Raw genomic sequence first — 21,474 nt, 5'->3', positions numbered from 1 at the left:
GCTGGCCATGATTTTACCTGCCAGGAAACATTCTGCAATGTCTGGAGATATTTTTTATGGTCATGATGGAAAGGGGGTGCCACTGGCTTCTAATGGGTAGAGGCCAGGGATGCTGCTAAAAACCCTACAATGCATAAGACAGTCCCCACAAAGATTTAACTGTTCCAGAATGTCAGTAGTGTTTAGATTGAGAAACTCTGCACTAGAGACAGGGTGTTTGGGAGGGCATTGGTATGTGAAAGCAGTCTAAGATATGATTCTTGCCCTCTAGTTGCTTATATAGTTGGAGAGAAAAGGTTAGTACTTCCCAGGTCTGCATAGTGTGATATTGCCCTAAGTGAAGTATACGTAGCCCAGTAGAGACAGGACAGTTTTAATGGAGGAGGATGGTTTTTGAGCTAGGTCTTAAGAATATGTGGGCCTTAATTTTTTTTACATTACAGAATATACCACACCTTACACCTAAAACCACAACACAAACACAAACAGAAAACTCCTGGTCCTGGGTTGTGATCTTTTCCTCTCATTTAAATTGATTTCTTTATTGTGAAAACTTGTTATGCTTCATTAAGCTGCTGCTTATCAACCTAGAAAGATATACTCAAAGGAAACTTCTGTATTAATCTATTTCCATCTACCAAGTAACTGAGCCAGAAACTCAGCAATCTTCTCAAGCTCACTCCCTATCCAGAAAGTCATCAAGTCCTATTGATTCTTTCTTCATAGACCCTTTCTGTCTACTTCTGCTGCAACAGACCATTCAGGCCCATATAGCATATCTGAATTGTTATGAAAGGTTCATTAAAGGCTCTCATTTATCAGAGTCTTGCATATAAGTCTCTCCTTGACAAGCAAAGTCTAGTCTGTGCTACTGCCACTTTCTGTTGGATCCCATCACAGGTTAAGGTCTAAACTCCTTGGTGTTGAGTACACAGTTATTAAGGATTAGCATCTCATCTCCTATCAACAGCACTACTTATCTTCTCCATCTTCCCCAATTCTGCAGCTTATTGGAATGCTTACTGTTCTCCATAACACCAGCTTTGTCAGGTCAGATACTGTGTATTGACTTGTTTGTTTAAAGTACCCCTCTTTATTTGGAGAATAGCTACTTATAACACACAAATATTACATATGAAGAATCAATCTCTGACCTTCCAGGCAAGTTAAGTTCAGCCTTCTCTGTTCTCATTCATGTTTTTTTTTTTTTTTTTGATTGACTGATTGATTGATTTTGGCTGTGCCGCGGTATGTGGGATCTTAGTTCCCGGACCACGGATCGAACCTGCGCCCCCTGCAGTGGAAGCATGGAGTCTTAACCATTGGACCACCAGGGAAATCCCCTGTTCTCATTCACATTTAAAGCATATTTCATTATTACACCACGTTGCACTGCAGTTGTGTGTTTTTATGTCTCTATTTTAAAGATGAGTTTGAAAGTAAGCACCGCACTTTACTCTTGGAGGTTTCTCATTTATCTTTTTATTCTTGGATATATAGCAAGTACAGTTGACCCTTGAACAACTCAGGGGTTAGGGGCAGTGACTTCTGCGCAGTGGAAAATTCGCCTATAACTTTACAGTTGTCCTTGGTACCCGCATCCGCAGATTCAACCAACCTCGGATATAAGTGGACCTGCGCAATTCAAACCCATGTTCAAAAGTCAGCTGTACTTAAAAAAAAAAAAGCTATGTTGAATGAGTAAATGAATACTTAATATTCTATATATATTCTATATAAAAGAGAATGCGTTTTAACATATTAATGTTGTAAAACTTTGTTCCCCATTTAACATAGAAATTCAAATCTTCCTATGAAACATTATTGAACTATGAAACGTTTACAGTAGAACATAATGACCTAGTACTCTTCAGACTTCACTGGAAAAATGTTGAGGTGAGCTTGATGCTAAATAATAGCATAAGAAGAGAGACATATGAAAGAGAAAAAATGACAAAGAGTGTGAATTCTGAGAACAGCAGTGAAGAAAAGTTAGAAGAGCACATGGATGTGAGGCTAAAGCATTGCTTGGCCTATGTTCTCCATACATCAGGCACCACGGGGATACCTAAGATTGTCAGAGTCCCTCATGCATGTATAGTGCCAAACATCCAGCACTTCCGGTAAGTTCTATCCTTAGAATCCTTCTTCAGAACTTGTAATTTAAAGGGAAAAATGAATTTTGAAATACCTGTTCTTTATAACTCTTGTTCCTAAATTGACAGTCCTAAGTACTTGGGTCTCTTGTTTCAGCTATATGTGAACTTTAGCTCTCTTTAGCAGAGTAGGGCTTTACCTGTTTGATCCAGACCTGGAGCCAAACAGCAATCAAATGATATGGCTGGAAGCTTTGCTTCTTAATTATTAGTAAGAAGAGAGGAAACATATTCCTGGCAGAGGTACCTACAGAGGTATGGGAGAAAGAAGGAGTTTGGCTTGCTAGAGTGTACTGGGCAGAGCTGAAGAGTGGGAGGGTTGGCAGAGCTGAAGAGTGGGAGGGTTGGAGTCGTATGACCTGAGGGGGCAGGCACCTGGTGTGCTCTGTTGGAGAAGTTTGAACTTAATCCAAGGAACCATTAAAAAATTTTGCATTTCATTAAGTTTACTCTTGTAGCATCGTTGAGTTGGTTTTACTGTTATGGGAAATGAGAAATCTCTATAAAGTTGAGATTCTCAACTTTTGAAGAAAGGAGGAAATAGAGGAGGAAGGGAACCAGAGAGGAGTAGGCTTAGAAAATCAGAGGAGGAAACAGAAATAGAAATGGAAACCTCATGGGACACATCTGTAATTTTATGTCATTATAAGTTTTATGTAATTACAATTTTTTTAGTAACCACATTTAAAAAGTAAAAAGTGGGGACTTCTCTGGTGGCGCAGTGATTAAGAATCTACCTGCCAATGCAGGAGACATGGGTTCGATCCCTGGTCCGGGAATATCCCACATGCCGCGGAGCAACTAAGCCCGTGTGCCACAACTACTGAGGCTGCACTCTAGAGCCCTCGAGCCACAACTACCGAGCCTGCATGCCTAGAGCCCGTGCTCTGCAACAAGAGAAGCCATTGCAATGTGAAGCCTGCACACAGCAACAAAGAGTAGCCCCCGCTCACCACAGCTAGAGAAAGCCCGTGTGCAGCAATGAAGACCCAACGCAGCCAAAAATAAATTAATTAAAAAAAAGTAAAAAGTGAAATTAATTTTAACAATATATCTTATTCAGTATACCCCAAATATTTTAATATGTAATCAATATAAAAATTTAGTGAGGTACTTTACAATTTTTTTTTTTTAATTTTTAAAATTTTTGGCTGTGTTGGGTCTTCGTTGCTGCACAAGGGCTTTCTCTAGTTGCAGTGAGCGGGGGCTACTCTTTGTTGCCGTGAGCGGGCTTCTTGTTGCAGTGGCTTCTCTTGTCGCAGAACGTGCAGGCTCAGTAGTTGTGGCTCGTGGGCTCTAGAGTGCAGGCTCAGTAGTTGTGGCGCACGGGCTTGGTTGCTCTGCAGCATGTGGGATCTTCCTGGATCAGGGATCGAACTGGTGTGGACTGCATTGGCGGCAGTTTCTTAACAACTGTGCCACCAGGGAAGTCCTACATTCTTTTTTATATACTAATTATTTTCAAAATCTAGCACGTATTTTATACTTAAACATCTCTATGTGGACCAGTCACATTGTTAGTGCTCAATAGGCACATGTATCTAGTGGCTACTATATTGGATGCCCAGGTCTAGAAGGAAGGAATGGTTAAATGCTGCAGAGGTATCTACTGTAATTGGCAATCTGTTTTTTTTTTTTTGGTTTTGTTTTGTTTTTAATATTTATTTTATTTATTTATTTAAATTTTTGGCTGCGTTGGGTCTTAGTTGTGGCATGCACGATCTTCATTGTGGTGTGTGGGATCCTTTGTTGTGGCTTATGGGCTCTTCATGTGGCTTCTCTCTAGTTCTGGTGTGCAGGTTTTCTCTCTCTAGTTGTGGTGTGTGGGCTTCTCTCTCGTTGAAGTGTGCAGGCTTAGTTCCCTGACCAGAGATTGAACCCGCACCCCCTGCATTAGAAGGTGGATTCTTTAACACTGGACCACCAGGGAAGTCCTGACAATCTGGTCTTTAGTGCTTTCACTTCTAATTCCCAGGGCTGAAGACAGTACAGGCTGGAGATAAGAGAATGAGAGATAAGGAAATGGAGACAACAAAAGTAAAGTGTTATTTTCTAGAAACTAGTTTTAATAGAAGAGAAAGGATTCTGGGAGGGTGTAGCTTTTTTGTCTTTGTTTTTAGATGGGAGAGACTTGTAGGCTGAGCATAAAGACCTGGTAGAGAGGATTGGTTAGAAAAATCAAGTGGTAGGAATATGGTAAAGGAGTAAGATACTTTGAGATGGGAGGAGATGATATTTAAAATACTCTCTGTTCTTTAGAGAGCCTTAAAAGAATAAGAGGGATAATAAGTTACATAAATTCTTTATATAATAAGGAATGTTAGAGGAAGTTGATGGATTGTAACTTTAGAAAGAAATAGGATGCAATGTCCTATGCTAACATTATGGGAAGTGAGGTGGGGATGGAGATACAGGCAACTTGAGGAGAGAGGAGCTGATTTGGAATCTAGGAGAGGTGGGAGAGACAGCTGACTAAGAGGCACTGGGCCTAACAGGCAGGAATTGTCTGTAAGGTGAGAGCAAATATGTGCTCAGTGAGGGATGAGGGGCTAATTTGTGAGTAGAGTGTACAGATTTCTTGATAGCTATTTTGTGCTTGAACTTAATGAAATCTATTTGCTTATTAAACCCTTTTTGGTTTACTTTTAGGTTCACAAGTAAGCAAAGTGCTAAATAATTGGATTCTGAAAGATGAAATGTTCAGATATCCAATTTAGAAATTGAAACAGTGATGTTAAATTTTCTATTTGATTTGGACTTAAATCACCAAGCTAGGAAGTACCAAATTTCAGCTGACTCCCCAGATATTATCAGAATAACCTGATAGTAAGATAAAGCTGAGTTTATTGCTTACATTGGCAGGAGAGAATGCTGCCTACCTCCAAGAGTATGATGGTCTCAGAGGGAGAAGGGCAGGATCTGATTTACTGAGATTTTGAAGTAAGGTAGATCTTTTTTTTTTTATTAAGTAATGTATTTATTTTTGGCTGCATTGGGTCTTCATTGCTGTGCACGGGCTTTCTCTAGTTGCAGCGGAGCAGGGGCTGCTCTTCTTTGCAGTGCGCGGGCTTCTCATTACGGTGGCTTCTTTTGTTGCAGAGCACGGACTCTAGGCTCGTGGCCTTCAGTAGCTGTGGCTTGTGGGCTTCAGTAGTTGTGGCTCGCGGGCTTCAGTAGTTGTGGCTCGCAGTTTCTAGAGCACAGGCTCAGTAGTTGTGGTGCACGGGCTTAGTTGCTCCACAGCATGTGGGATCTTCCCAGACCAGGGCTCGAACCCGTGTCCCCCGCATTGGCAGGCGGATTCTTTATTTATGTATTTATTTTTGTCTGTGTTGGGTCTTCGTTGCTGAGCGAAGGCTTTCTCTAGTTGCGACGAAGGGGGGCTACTCTTAGTTGCGGGTTGCGGGCTTCTCATTGCAGTGGCTTCTCTTGTTGTGGAGCACGGGCTCTAGGCACGCGGGCTTCAGTAGTTGTGGCTCGCGGGTTCTAGAGCACAGGCTCAGTAGTTGTGGTGCACGGGCTTAGTTGCTCCGTGGCATGTGGGATCTTCCCAGACCAGGGATCAAACCTGTGTCCCCTGCATCGGCAGGCAGATTCTTAACCACCGCACCACCAGGGAAGTCCCTGGCAGGTGGATTCTTAACCACTGCACCACCAGGGAGGTCCCTAGACCTTTCAATACAGGGGCTTAATTTAAGGATTGGGTAAGGTTTGTGATATAATAATGATGGATTGGTGGAAATAGCAAAGGAACTTTTGAGAAAAGAGGTTCAGAGAGTCTTGCGTTGTAAACCGTTTTCGATGCTTTTGTTAAAGAGATGATTTGGTTTTCATTAATGAACAGTAAAGTTATATGTAACTTCTGTTTTCTTGGTTTAGAATCTCCTAGAATAATAAAACTGTGCTAATGAAGACAATGTAAATAGTAAGTCCTATTAATATAGGCAGTAAACTCAGTAAACTGTGTGAGGGTAAACCTTTTTTGTTTTGTTTTTTTTAGCTGTGACAGTACTACTCTCTGAAAGCAGATTATGGGACTTTGATTTGTTGTTTGTCTTTTGCTTTATTGTTTTATAAGAACATGTGAGAAGAATTGTGTTGTTTATGCCCACAGGCATTTTACAAAGACAGATATAGTATCTTCTGTAGTGATAACATGGAATTGAACTTCCCTTAAAATATTTACTAATCTTTCTAGATTATGCCAAAAAAAAAAAAAAGAAAAAAAAGCTGAATAGCTGTGCATCAAATATATAGTCTTTAGTTGTATAAGCATTTGTGAGCCTTTAGGGTTTTTTTGTTGTTGTTTTTTTGTTTTGCGGTATGTGGGCCTCTCACTGTTGTGGCCTCTCCCGTTGCGGAGCCCAGGCTCTGGACGCGCGCAGGCTCAGCGGCCATGGCTCACGGGCCCAGCCGCTCCACGGCACGTGGGATCTTCCCGGACCAGGGCATGAACCCTTGTCCCCTGCATTGGCAGGCGGACTCTCAACCACTGCGCCACCAGGGAAGCCCTGTGAGCTTTTAGTTTATAAGGAACTATTTTGTTTTTTGTGCACAATTACCTAGTTTGATTGCAGAGTCAGAAATGAAGTGGAAATTTAAAACTCCTTTTGTTTCAGTCAAACAAGAAAAGTAGCTCAGTGAAGTTAAAAAAAAAGTAAAAAAAAGAAAAAAAAAGTAGAACTTTTCTATTATTTTATTGTGGCTTCTTTTTTTAAGCCCCCTTTTACTTCTGGAGCTTGATGACTTAATATAGTACTCTGAAGGAATGCCCAGCAAAACTTATCCTTTTTATATATTTGTTTAGATTATTTATCTTGTTAAATATATTTTTGTAATCATATCTTAAAGAGAACTACATGGACTTCCCTGGTGGCGCAGTGGTTTAAACTCCACCTGCCAATGCAGGGGACATGGGTTTGAGCCCTGGTCCGGGAAGATCCCACATGCTGCGGAGCAACTAAGCCCGTGCACCACAACTACTGAGCCTGCGCTCTAGAGCTCACGAGCCACAACTGCTGAAGCCCTTGCACCTAGAGCCTGTACTCCACAACAAGAGAAGCCACCGCAATGAGAAGCCCGCGCACCACAACAAGGAGTAGCCTGCTCACTGCAACTAGAGAAAGCCCGTGCGCAGCAACAAAGACCCAACGCAGCCAAAAAAAAAAAAAAAAGAACTATAGTTATTTTTCTTGCTGAATTCTCTTCTCAGTTGACCTTCTTAAAATAAATTGTTGGACGGACATCTTTTCTGATATTACATATCTTGGATATTCTGTTGAAATTAAAACAGGAACATACAGTTGTAAAGCCTTTTAAAAATGATATTTAAGTACTATTTTTTTTAGTTGATATTTATGACTTTGTACAAGTTACTTAACCTCCCTGAATTTCCTTTTGCTCCATTTTTAAATGGTGGTAATAACCATATCTGCAACATAGGGTGGTTGGGAAAATGAGAAACAATAAGTTAGATATACAGCACCTAAGCCTCAGAAGTAGTAAGCTCAACAAATATTTGTTCCATGCTATCTCTTTTCTTCTTTAAAATCTGTCTCTTTTAACTTTTCCTATACTGGATACTTCTTAAGCTACGTTCTTTAACTTCCAGATTCTCCATGAATGCTTAACACTGCCCACTTTGTTCACAGAATTGAGACCAAAAAAATGATTTTCAGGGCTCAAGCATTATTGAAAGCCTGTTATATGTTCTCCCCTGAATTCTAACTAGGAAACCAGACAATATTTGTGAAGAATAAGTCCATTAAAAATTGAAGTTTGAGTGTAGCTTTTATCGTACATTGATTTTTTTTTTTAGCTTACCTGAGACACAAATATATAATTAGATTAAATTATAATCAGATTTAGGGCTTCCCTGGTGGCACAGTGGTTAAGAATCCACCTGCCAGTGCAGGGAACATGGGTTCGAGCCCTGATCCGGGAAGATCCCATGTGCCATGGAGCAACTAAGCCCGTGCGCCACAACTACTGAGCCTGCACTCTAGAGCCTGCGTGCCACAACTACTGAAGCCCGTGTGCCTAGAGCCCGTGCTCCACAACAAGAGAAAACACTGCAATGGGAAGCCCGTGCACCGCAAAAAAGAGTAGCCCCCGCTTGCCGCAACTAGAGAAAGCAGCACAGCAGTGAAGACCTAACGCAGTCAAAAATAAATAAAACGGGGGAGAAATGATCTTTTACAGTGGAGGAGGCATTCACGTCTTTGAGGAGGCTTTGGTTAATGTGTAATGTAGATGCACGCTGCACAGTTGGAAAAGAGGTGGGAGAGACCCAAACAGACACAGGGAATTTTATGTTTAAATTTTCTTCTCCCGCCTTAAAACGTAAATTTTATTTCATCACTTTTTACCCTCTTAGGGTTCTTTTTGGCTGGGTCTGAGAATTAGATTGACAAAAGAAAGGTCAATGGAAGAAAAGCATACATTTAAGTATAACAAGTTTTATGTGACACAGGATCCTTCATAAGGAATGACCCAAAGAGATGACAAGACTATATTAGGTTAAACAAAGAGAGGCAATTGTGGAAAAGTGACTAAACTGTGTGGGGAGGCTAAAGGAAGATAAGAATTATTTTAACCAAGTCTGTTTTGTATAGAGTTCTCTTGCTTTCAGCGTCTCATCCTTGATATTAAGAATATTACTTTCCTTCTGGTATAGGGAGGACATCTTTCATGTGGGAATTTCATCTGCCTTTATGAAAAACAGGAAGGTCAGAGTGTTTTTGTTTTGCTGTTTTTCAAGTGCATTTAACTCAAAATGGTCAATATACCAGAGCTGCATATTTTGGGATAGCATGTTCTGAACTCCATCATTAAATGCATAAAGTTGGGGCTTATCTACCTAACTTAGTAGGGGAAAGGGAAGGGAAGAAAGGCTTCTATGGGAAATACAAATTGGTTTCTTTAGGAAAGACAAAAGCAGATAAGAAGCTTTGTGGTAATGTTGGCCTATGCATATGAGGGTAGTTTCATCCTGTCATCAAGGCCATAAAACTCCCCAGTAGAGGGGGTTTATGGTAGGTTTGCTCTTGGTGTACTTTTGGGAGTAAAAGTCACCCTGAAGATGGAATTTATGGTAGTCTCATTCCCCAGAAGTTTCTGCTATCAATCAGATAAGGCAAGCTCCAGGAAGGCTTCTTTCTGCATCTGTTGAATCCAAAATGTCTTCAGCTTAAAATAATCTTCATACCAACCCTGGGGTTCCAAGTGGGTGCCCACAATACCATACTTGAAGATATTTTGAAGTTAAGGTAATCCCTGCTTTTAGATAGAATGAATTTTGTGTCTTTAAATTGAAGAGTGTTATAGGCTCATCGCTGACCATCCATGCTCTATAATACCCTTATCACATATATTCTGTTCTGCTCTTTGTTGAGTTACTGAGAGAAAATGCCAAATAGTGGGAAAAGGGAGTCAGAGGTCTCTATTAATCATCATTCAATAAGTAGTATAGAATAAGTCAAGATTCTACCTGAAAAACAGAACTGGGAGTATATATCAGAGATCTATTACAAGGAATTCGCTTACACTTGTGGGGCTGGTAAGCAAGACTGCAGTTCATTGGGTAGACAATTAGGGGTGATTGTGAACAGACTGGAATCCCATGGGCATGTGCTTGTCCACAGGCAAGTCAGGAAAGAGGATCCAGGGGAAAGGGAGAGTAATTGCTGAACTAGCTAATTGCTGATCCAGCTGCTGTTTGGAGTCTCTTCAGAGAACGCCTAAACACTCTCTTAAAGGCCTTCCAACTGAGTAAATCCAGCCAATGCAGGATAACCTCCCTTTTGATTAAAGTCAGTTTATCAGGGACTTTAATCATATCTACAAAATCCCTTCACAGCAGCACCTAAGCTAGTGTTTGATTGAATAAATGGGAGAAGGTGTATGTGCTGTCAAATGACAGCTGTCCGCCTTCTGTCCTCCAACTGTCTAGAGAGAATATCCCTTGTCTTCTACCCTACCGGGAAACACACTATCAATAGAAAGGGAATTCTGAGGACTGTAATTCAGTCCAGTCAAGTTGACGCATCAGAAGGGCATCACATATGATAAAATACGTCATGGTAAAAAGTGGCTTTACTTTAAATGGCTTTTAATCCTTATATTTATAAAGAAGAGTTCTAGAATTAATAGCGCTGTTTTGGTTAATCTAAGAGAAAACAAAATCTGGCCAACATCTGGAAACTTAATGGTTATAAATACTTCTTTAGGATATGTGTTTACTAAATGTTAGGCATTTCTCATAATTACATTCTGTTTTGCCTTAGGGTGCTTTTTGAGATCACTCAGGAGGATGTTTTGTTTCTGGCTTCACCTCTGACCTTTGATCCTTCTGTTGTGGAAATATTTGTTGCTCTATCAAGTGGTGCCTCTCTGCTTATTGTACCAACTTCTGTCAAAGTGCTCCCATCAAAATTAGCTGCTGTTCTCTTTTCCCATCACAGAGTGACTATTTTACAGGTACATTTTAGTAGCAAATGAAATGTTTTGTTTTTAATTATTCAATATTTTAAGTGTGTTAGAGAATATTTTATATTCCTGTAGCTCTTTACAATGGATTAATGATAATCTGGTTAGAATGTCAAGGGCTGTCTTCCTGATGATGTCGTTTGTTTGAGAATGAAAAAAATCAGTTAATTCTGTCTAGAAAATTCTTTTACTATACACTTTGTACATACTATAATAACTAAGGGAACTTTTACTCAAATCCGTTGGGATATGCCTCTCTTGTCTTAAAGTTTTGAGTTTATTGTGTTTCCCACTAAAAACTGCTTTAAATAAGTTAAATTATAATTGACTTAGAAATTTAGATTTTCTGATTTTTACATCGGTATGTTTTATATTAACCTAAAAAATGTATTTTTTAAGTTTGGCATTTTTGAAGATTTAAAGAATATATATGTGAAAGTATGTGACTTGTACTCTAGCCTTAAGATATAACATTGCAAGTGGTTAATGAAACTAGAGAGAATTAATAAAATTATATGCATATCATGATAAATGAAAATTTTTTTAAATGAGACTTGAGAGGATGTTAAATTTCTTCCCAGAGACAAAATTTGATGCTGACTTTCTTTTTAGGAAATGTGTTTTCCATCCTATTAAAAAAACCATTATATATAAATGAAATGAGTATAGCAATACAGTTTTGCTAGGTATCAGTGGTATAAATTCTCATCTGTTGGTGAATCATTCTATGAATCTGGGCAAGATTTTAATAATACAACTTTTAGGGGCTTCCCTGGTGGCACAGTGATTGCGAGTCCGCCTGCCGATGCAGGGGACATGGGTTCGTGCCCTGGTCCGGGAGGACCCCACATGCCGCGGAGCGGCTGGGCCCGTGAGCCATGGCCGCTGAGCCTGCACGTCCGGAGCCTGTGCTCCGCAATGGGAGAGGCCACAACAGTGAGAGGCCCGTGTACCGCAAAAAAAAAAAAATAATAAATAAATAATACAACTTTTATTTTCCTGTAAAATTCAAGGAGAATAATTTTTCAGGGAATATTTGCTAAGTACCTTAATAGGGTCTTATACCTCTTTAAATCTGACCCCCTTGCTTAATGTTAAAACACAATCTCAGATAAATTTACTTTAGCAGTGGTTTTTTTTAACTTTTCTGGGATCATAGATCCTTCTGAGAAATGGATACACATTTACTAACTCTGTTCCCAAAATACAGCAAATTTTGCATATAGTTTCATTGTGATTTTATATAACTCACAATACATATTTACTTGGAATATTATGAGCAGATCACATTTGACTTGGTTTGAGTAAGGAAGAAAAGCACAAAAGCTGACAGGCTAACCTTTCTTTTGTATAAGACACATGTCTTATAGTGAATTTTTGCTTTATTTTATTATCATCGTTCATCTTTTCCCTCCAGAGTCAATTTCTTACCAAATAATATGTAAGTCATCATGGATATATATATATATATATATATTTTTTTTTTTTTTGCGGTACGCGGGCCTCTCACTGTCGTGGCCTCTCCCATTGCGGAGCACAGGCTCCGGACGCGCAGGCCCTGCGGCCATGGCTCACGGGCCCAGCCGCTCCGCAGCATGTGGGATCTTCCCGGACCAGGGCACGAACCTGTGTCCCCTGCATCGGCAGGCGGACTCTCAACCACTGCGCCACCAGGGAAGCCCTATATATATTTTTTAAGAGCTTCTTGTACAGATTTTATTTACAAATAACCTTGCCCAAACCTAATTGGATATTAAGCAAGGATCTTAAAAGCTCTCAAAGAGAATACATGCTACTAAAGTTTTGAAAATTGGAAAAAATAGAATATCTTGAGTTACTGCGGGAGAGAAAGGCCCCAAAGTGAGATGGACTAAGCTTTTGAGGAAATTAAGAACCTCTTTATCTCAGGAATAAGAGTTTTCTCTTGCGAAGAAAGGGCCAGTATTTGGTTTCTTACAAACCTAAAGTATATTTGGGAATTTTTTGCATACTCTGGGTAACAAAGTTATATTATTTAAACTTGATGCCTTTTAAAAGTGAAACCTTTTAGTTAGAGCAAAATCTTAGGTTGCTATCTACCAAAGTGTCAACGTAAGTGTTTTTCATTTTTACATAAATTTTTACTTAGGCAATCTGGAAGAAAACTATAACATTTTCTATCACTTTTTTCTGTTATTTGCTAAGTCCTGTTTCCCTATGCCTAAGATGATTTGGTAGCAAAGGATGTTGAGTTGTCCTGTGCCAATAAATTGATGATTTCAGTTTATGAGTATCTGAAAAGTGTTACTATGCTTTACCTTGCTGAATATTCATAGTTGTGCATTCATTTGTAGAGTTCAAAGTTGAAATTATCCTTAACACTAGAAATTAGGCCAGAATGTTTCAGATTTGCTTTACTGAAAATGGAGAGCAGGACCATTCAGTCGTCATTTTGACAAGAGATTTTCCATATGATAAAAGTCTTGGGGGCTTCCCTGGTGGCGCAGTGGTTAAGAATCTGCCTGCCAATGCAAGGGACACGGGTTCGAGCCCTGGCCCAGGAAGATCCCATATGCTGCGGAGCAACTAAGCCCGTGTGCCACAACTACTGAGCCTGCGCTCAAGAGCCCGCAAGTGACAACTACTGAGCTCACGTGCCACAACTACAGAAGCCTGTGCGCCTAGAGCCCATGCTCTGCAACAAGAGAAACCACGACAATGAGAAGCCCATGCACCACAGCGAAGAGTAGCCCCTGCTCACCGCAACTAGAGAAAGCCCACGCACAGCAGTGATGACCCAACACAGCCAAAAATAAAAACAAAGAAATAAATAAATAAATTTGTTAAAAAAAAAAAACCCAAAAAACTCTTGGTGGAACAGTTAAGAGCTTGATTTAGGATCATTTCAGGATAAATAGGATGACCACTGTAATTTATTACCAAAAACTTGGAATCCTGAGAGTGAATGAAAGCACTAAGTTCCCAGATAGTAATCTGGAACAATAAGTACGTACTGGGATATAGGGTCATCCTACTGCTTAAATATTTTGACAAGCCATGACCTTAAATAATCTCCCCAAATTAAAATTCAGGTTGTCCTTTTAGCTTTTATTGAAAGAAGCCATTTTAAAATCTTCATTCATGTAACCTCTGGCTATAGCCAAGTGAGGAGATTGGCAGATATTCTTCCCAAAAAGCAACTATAAAGCTGGACAAAATTGACAAAAATAACCATTTCAACACTTTAGAAATCAACTAAAGGCATATAACTATCTGAAATATGTTTTTTTGTTTTTGTTTTATTTTTTTTTACAGAAATATGTTTATGTTTTTAAAAACTGCTGAATTTTGCTTTAGAAAAGGGAATCTGTGGCATTCTAGCCAGCAAGAAGGGCCTACAGCTCCAACAGCCTGAGGTTGCTATGGTGAGGAGGGCAAGCACATTCCTGACTGACCTTGAGGCTATGTGCATGCACATAAGAGACACAAAAGAGCCCATGGAAAATAAAAGCTGGATCAGACTTGAAAATGACGTAACTTTGAATGAGCTCCCCTATCCACACACAGATCCATCTATACAGACAATCTGTCCAGTCACTGGTTGACATCTGAGCTATTCAGACATGAGGCGACGCTTAGGAAGTAAGACTTAAAAATGAAAACAAGAATATGTATTTTGGGACTTCCCTGGTGGTCCAGTGGTAAAGAATCCGCCTTACAATGCCGGGGACACAGGTTCGATCCCTGGTCAGGGAACTAAGATCTCACATGCTGCGGGACAACTAAGCCCGTGCGCCACAACTAGTGAGCTTGCACACTTCAATTAGAGAACCTGCGTGCCGCAAACCACAGAGCCTACGCACTTTGGAGCCTGCGCACCACAACTAGAGAGAGAAAAACCCTCATGCCAAAACTAGAGAGAAGCCCGCATGCCGCAATGAAAGATCCTGTGTGCCGCAACTAAGACCTGATGCAGTCAAAAAAAAAAAGAATATTTTAGGAATTCCTTGGTGGTCCAGTGGTTAGGATTCCAAGCTCTCACTGCGAAGGGCCAAAAAAAAAAGTATTTAATTTAATTTATTTTTTGGTCATACCATGCAGCTCGTGGGATCTTAGTTCCCCCACCAGGGATTGAGCCTGGGCCACGGCAGTGAAGATGCTGAGTCTTAACCACCAGATCACCAGGGAGTTCCCAAATACCTATTTTAAAACCCAACTGAAAAAAAAAAAAAAAAAAAAAAAGCCAACTGAGCAGTGACATCAGTGACCATACGGGGGAGACGATTCACATTTAGCCCAGGCAAGTTACAAACAAAGAAATAAACAAGCAAATAAAAAATCAGCAACAAAACATTTCATAATGATAAAGTGGTCAGTACATCAAGAAGTACATTGCTGGGACTTCCCTGGTGGCTCAGTGGTTAGGACTCTGTGCTCCCAATGCAGGGGACCAGGGTTCGATCCCCGGTCAGGGAACTAGATCCCACATGCATGCTGCAACTGAGAGTTCTCATGTCACAACTAAGGAGTCCGCCTGCTGCAACTAAGGAGCCGGCAAGCAGCAACTAAGGAGCCTGCCTCCTGCAACTAAGACCTGGTGCAAAATTAATTAATTTTTAAAAAAGAAGTATATTGTTATATCAAGAACATGATATCTGCCTGAAAATAGAGGTTCCAAATACATGAAGCAAAAATGGACAGAACTGAAAGGAGAAATAGATGACTCAATGGTTTGAAATTTTAGTACCCTACTTTCAGTAATTCATTGAAAAACTAGACAGAAATCAGTGTGCATGTAATAAAGAAGACTTGAATAACATTATCAACCAAATTCCACATGTAGAGCACTCCATCCACCAAATGCAAAGTATACATTTCCTAGGATAGGTCATATGCTAGGCTACAAAATAAGTCTCAGGAAATGTAAAATGTGTTGATGAAAAATTAATTAGTCAATCTAAGAAAGAAACAAAGAATGTTCTTTGAGCCAAACTGAGGATTATAACCCGAGGGACAGTCTTTCAGAAAGATCTGAGGACCCTCCTGCCTGTTAGAAGTCAAAGCACAGTTATATACATTTTCGAAACAAAGAGTTATACATCAAAGTGACATATTGATAGTTTACATAGTCTAGATCTGCACATATAAGGCGAGTAGTGGGTCATTGTGACCCATCACAGGATTAAGAAAGGAATGTTATCTTCTAAGGAATTACCTTGTTGGTGTGAGGAGAAATTTGCTTTTTACGATGTAGCAGGTATTTCTGTGTCTTCTAAGGTGGTCTGGTTAATGTATAATGCAGATGCACATTGCACCGTAAAGCGAGCGTAGTGGGGCCCAAATGGGCAGAGGGAGAATTTTATGTTAAAATATTGTTTTTGTCCTGCCTTAAAAATAATTTTCTTTCATCAAATGTGACTAAGTGGGATTTGTCCCAGGAATGCACATTTGCTTTAACATCCAAAAATCCACTGATGCTATATACTAGATAAAGAATAATGAACAAAAAGCACATAATTATGTCAGCAGATGCAGAAAAATTATTTGGCAAATCCAGTGCCAATGATAAAAAAAAGTCAACAAACTAGGAATAGAAGGGAACTTCCCCAACATGATAAAGGATGTCTACAAAAAGACTACAGCTAACATTATAATTGGATAAAAGACTGAATGCTTTCACTCTAAGATTGGGAACAAGGCAAGGATGTTTGCTTTTTCACTTCTTTTCAACATTATTCTGGTTGTTCTAGGCAGTGCAATAAAGCAAAAAGGAAGAAAGAAATTAAGCACCCACACTGGACAGGAAGAAGTAAAACTATTTGCAGACAACATGGGGGAACTACTAGAACTAATAAACAAGTTCAGCAAGGTTGGAGGGTACAAGATCAATATGCAAAATCAACTATATTTCTACATTATATAAAAAAAGCCCAAAAATGAAATTAAGAGAATAATTATATTCACAATAGCATCAAAAATAATAAAATAGGAATAAATTTAAAGAAGAGCAAGGCTTGTACGATGAAAACTATAGAACATTGTTGATAGAATTTGAAGAGCTAAGTAAATGAAGAGACATTTCATGTTTATGGATTGGATGTCTCAATATTGTCAAGATTGCAGTTCTCCCTATAAATTAAACCCAGCCCCTATCAAAATCCTGATGGACTTCTTTGGGGGAGAAATTGACAAGCTGATCCTAAATTTTATATGGAAATTCAAAAGGTAGTCCTGATCCATACAATAGAATAAAAAGTCCTATGGTCTGAGTGTTTGTGTCCCCCCAGAATTCATATGGGGCCTTTGGGACTGCTTAGGTCATGAGGGTGAAGCCCTCATGAATGGGATTTAGTGCCCTTGTAAAAAAGACCCCACAGAGCTTCCTATCCCCTTCCACCATGTGAGGACACAGCAAGAAGTCTAACCTGGAAGAGAGCTCTCACCAGAACTGGACCATGCTGGCACCCTGGTCTTGGACTTCTATCCTCCAAGAACTGTGAGAAGTAAACTTCTGTTGTTTATAACCTACCCAGTCTACAGTATTTTGTTATAGCAGCCTGAACAGACTAAGACAAAAAAGAATGAATTATTGATATATACAACATGAATCACAAAGTATTTTCACTGAACATAGAGTAAAAGATGCTAGGTCAAAACAGAATACATGTTGTATGATTCCATTTTTATAAAATTCTAGAAAATGCCAGCTGATCATCAGTGACAAAAAATAGATCAGTGGTTGTCTGGAGGAGAGGTCCAGTTGGAGGGAAGAATTACAATGGTACATAGGTGATTTTAGGGTTGAAAGATATGTTCATTATCTGGATTGTGGTGATGGTTTCACCTATAATATATCTCAAAATTTGTATTGTACACTTTAAATATGTATAGTCTATTGTATGTCAATTATATTATCTTAATAAAGTTGTTTTTTAAAATCTTTATTCATTGTTTTGCTTAGGCACTTCCTTAACACTTTTATATACTTTTTCTACATAGGAATAATGGGAAAGGAAATGTAAATTCATTTAATAAATTTTTGTCCTTTAAACCTTTTTGTCTAAACTGCATAATGAAACATAATTAATATTTGCTTGTTTTTTACTGAAGCAAAATTTATGTCCACATTAAAAAGGTAATGCTGCTTCAGTAGTTTTCCAAATATGATTTGCCATTTAGTAAACACAGCCTTAATTTCCTTGTGAGCTCCCAATGTTAAGCTTTGGACTAATCACTACAGTGTGGTTTTTTGTTTTTTGGTTTTTTTTTAAAGAAGTGAAGGGAAAGAAATAATTTATTTTTAATGTATCTACAGGCAACACCGACATTGCTTAGAAGATTTGGATCTCAGCTTATCAAGTCAACTGTTTTATCAACCAATACTTCTCTTCGAGTATTGGCCCTTGGTGGCGAAGCATTTCCATCATTAACTGTTCTCAAAAGCTGGAGAGGAATAGGCAATAAAACACAAATATTTAATGTTTATGGTATCACCGAGGTCTCAAGTTGGGCGACTTTTTACAGGATACCAGAGAAAATTCTTAACTCTACTTTGAAGTAAGGGTTTCAGTTACTTCAGGGTAGGGTAGAAACTGTTATTTTTCCAGTATCTTAACACAAATAGTATTTTTGATAGGCACTGGAGTAATATTTTATAAACACTATTTTATCTAGAATTTTAAGCTGGGAATCCAGAACCTTTCTTATTTTAACTGGTGCTACAGATCCTGCTAGAGGTTTTCGTAACTAAACAGCAATGAATAACATAACTTTTCCACCTAACCTTTTCCTCTTGTCAATCTTTGAATTATAACAAAAACTTTTTTTTTCTTTATTTGGTACAATGTGATTTAAATACACTGGTAAATATTTATTCAAATGAAAAATTTTTAATTTGGTTTGGGTTGTTGTGTTTTCATAGATGTGACTTGCCTGTACAACTGGGATTTCCACTGCTTGGAACAGTAGTTGAAGTCAAAGATACTAATGGTTTCACAGTTCAAGAAGGCAATGGCCAAGTATTTTTAGGTTGTTTTACATTTGTTGATTGGGAATAATTTCTTTTTTTTTCCAAGAAAAAAAATCTGATGTGTTAATTTTATTCTTTCCTCAATTATTCTTAAGTCTAGTATTCTTTTCGGTGATGGTAATTTTTAATCTCATCCTCACAGTCATGAAACATTTAATTAGTTACCATAATTATTTCAGATAACAATGTCTAATACTCTAAGAGAAGATATAAAAGTAATTTAGAAACTGTAAATTGGTTGTTTGTATTTCTGTTTATAGCCAAAATTCTATTAGTATTTTAAGAATTTTTTTAATCACATGTATTTTTAGAACTAGATTGTGTTTCATCCCTTTGCTTACTTTACTAAGGTTCTTATTGTATATAATTTTATAAGATAACATTTAAAAGTGAGTCCCCCTTTTTATATAAATATTCAGACTTTGAAACTTAGTAACTGAGCTTTTGGAGATGTTCTGATTTCTTGGTTTTTATTATATTTTCCATGAATTTTTAAAATTACATTGTTGTTTATATCTTGTGAAGGTGGCAGAAATAGAGTATGTTTTCTTGATGATGAAATGACAGTACCACTTGGCACAATGAGGGCCACAGGAGACTTTGTGACTATAAAAGATGGAGAGATATTTTTCTTGGGACGAAAGGACAGTCAGATCAAACGTCATGGCAAACGTCTTAACATTGAACTTGTGCAACAGGTAGAACTGTTTAAATATTAAACATCTATTAATATATGTAGGTATTAGAGGCAGCCATAACTACTCTTCTGTTCCAGGGTTCTCTGTCAGTATTATTTAAACCTAAGACTTTTGTGTTAATGATGAATTACAGTAGAAGATATGGATAATTCATTGTGCACTTTATTCTCAGCATGAAGAGTTGTTTTTTAAATAAGTGACAAAGGGGATTTTGATAACTGAAGATAAGTTGACTTATTTTGCTCTGGGAGCTATTATTTTTGGAAAACATTAAGAACCCAGTGTGCTGGTAATAGTGATAGTAGGAAACAATTTTTTAAAACTCTCTAGTGAATTCCAGATTTTAATTTGACTGTATTGAATGCAGAGTATTTAGGAAGTTTGTTTTTAAATGTCCTTATTGGCAAATTGAGATAATCTCTCTCATAGGTTGCTGAAGGTCTTCAACAAGTGGAATCTTGTGCAGTTACATGGTATAATCAGGAAAAATTAATTTTGTTCATGGTGTCCAAAAATGATTTAGTAAAGGATTACGTCTTTAAAGAACTGCAGAAACATCTTCCAAGTCATGCAATCCCGGATGAGCTTGTATTGATTGATTCTCTACCATTTACATCTCATGGTAAAATAATTTGAAGCAGCTATGTTTCAGTGCCAAATGATACTAATTGTATTAACTAGTTTAAAGGCCACTTAAATCCTTATTATTATAAGTAATACTAATATATATTGTGGTAGACCCTCTGTTAAATACTTTGTATAATTAACTCATTTTATCTCCAGAAACTCCTGTGAGTAGGTTGTATTATTCCCATTTACTTATGTGGAAAATAAGGCTTAAGAGGTTAAATAATTTCCCCAAAATCACACTGCTAGTTAGTAGTAGAGTTGAAATTCTGTAGGACTGTTTGACTTCAAAACATGTGCTCTTAATCACCATATTCTATTACTTTCCCAATTTCATCTTTATTTAATATTTCAGAATGTGGTTATTGCTCAGTAAATAGTACCATTTCTTTAGCTCTTTAAATGAGAGCAACATTAGCCCCTCCTTTCTTTTTTTTCTCTTTTATTTAAAATTATTTATTTTTTGGCTGCATTGGGTCTTTGTGGCTGTGTGCGGGCTTTCTCTCCTTTTTTTTTTCTTTTAAAAATATTATTTATTTTTGGCTGCGTTGTGTCTTCGCTCCTGTGCGTGGGCTTTCTGTAGTTGTGGCGAGCGGGGGCTACTCTGTTGTGGTGCACTAGTGTTGTGGTGCGCAGGCTTCTCATTGTGGTGGCTTCTCTTTTTGCGGGGCATGGGCTCTAGGCTCGCAGGCTTCAGTAGTTGTGGCTCACAGGCTTCAAAGCACAGGCTCAGTAGTTGTGGCGCACGGGCTTAGTCGCTCCGCAGCATGTGGGATCTTCCCAGACCAGGGATTGAACAGGTGTCCTCTGCGTTGGCAGGTATCGGATTCCTAACCACTGCGCCACCAGGGAAGTCCCTCCTTTCTTCTTATCTGCTACCCACTACATTCTGGGTAGCATGGGACTGTCTTCTTGATTATTGATTCTGCATGACAAACTATTTTATAGGATTTCTAACCTTAACAATGAAAAATGTGTGTATTGTGACTAACAAAGACATGAAGGGGTCAAGCTGAAATTTAAAAATTGTTATTTCTCTTTTGTATTAAGGCAAAATTGATGTTTCTGAGTTAAATAAGATTTATTTAAACTCCATAAACTTGAAGTCTGAATGTAAACTCAATGGAAAAGAGGAACTTTGGGAAAAATTACATCATTTGTGGAAGGTACAACTTTTAAGATACAAATTTGTTATTATAAAGAGGTCGTTGTATATCTTCAGGGAATGTAGCATCCTAATAAGTCTGATAAAATTTTCTAAGAATATTACTGCTGCCCAGATGTTAAGTAGTATAGCTTTGTTTTATTCAATTTGTATTCAAATAAGGGTTAGGTTCTCTACTGCAAGATTAGATTAAGCTCCCTATATAGAAATTTATTGGAAGTGAGGTAGTCATAAAAGGCACGAGTAGACAAAACGCCTCTTGACATAACTTTTCCCTAAGATGGTCAGTCAAGTGCAGTAACACTTGTCAGAGTTGAAAAAATAGCCAAATCT

General features: G+C 38.4%; 1 protein-coding gene across 5 annotated transcripts in view; it reads left to right on the top strand.

The window, feature by feature from the left end:
• The window catches only part of AASDH (aminoadipate-semialdehyde dehydrogenase), a 41,417-nt gene that overhangs the window by 4,767 nt on the left and 15,176 nt on the right, over positions 1 to 21,474 (top strand). For all 5 annotated transcript variants that reach the window (XM_019928132.3, XM_073805296.1, XM_019928134.3 and 2 more), the window contains 7 exons: positions 1,798 to 2,123; positions 10,442 to 10,634; positions 17,938 to 18,179; positions 18,544 to 18,650; positions 19,177 to 19,349; positions 19,779 to 19,971; positions 21,027 to 21,142. In XM_019928132.3, the coding sequence (XP_019783691.2) occupies positions 1,798 to 2,123; positions 10,442 to 10,634; positions 17,938 to 18,179; positions 18,544 to 18,650; positions 19,177 to 19,349; positions 19,779 to 19,971; positions 21,027 to 21,142 (1,350 nt within the window). The remainder of the gene's footprint in view (positions 1 to 1,797; positions 2,124 to 10,441; positions 10,635 to 17,937; positions 18,180 to 18,543; positions 18,651 to 19,176; positions 19,350 to 19,778; positions 19,972 to 21,026; positions 21,143 to 21,474) is intronic.

Source organism: Tursiops truncatus, chromosome 5, assembly GCF_011762595.2.
Source record: "Tursiops truncatus isolate mTurTru1 chromosome 5, mTurTru1.mat.Y, whole genome shotgun sequence".
Taxonomy (NCBI): Eukaryota; Metazoa; Chordata; class Mammalia; order Artiodactyla; family Delphinidae; genus Tursiops; species Tursiops truncatus.
Note: the sequence above shows the minus strand (reverse complement) of the source record. Positions and strands in the feature narration are given on the sequence as shown.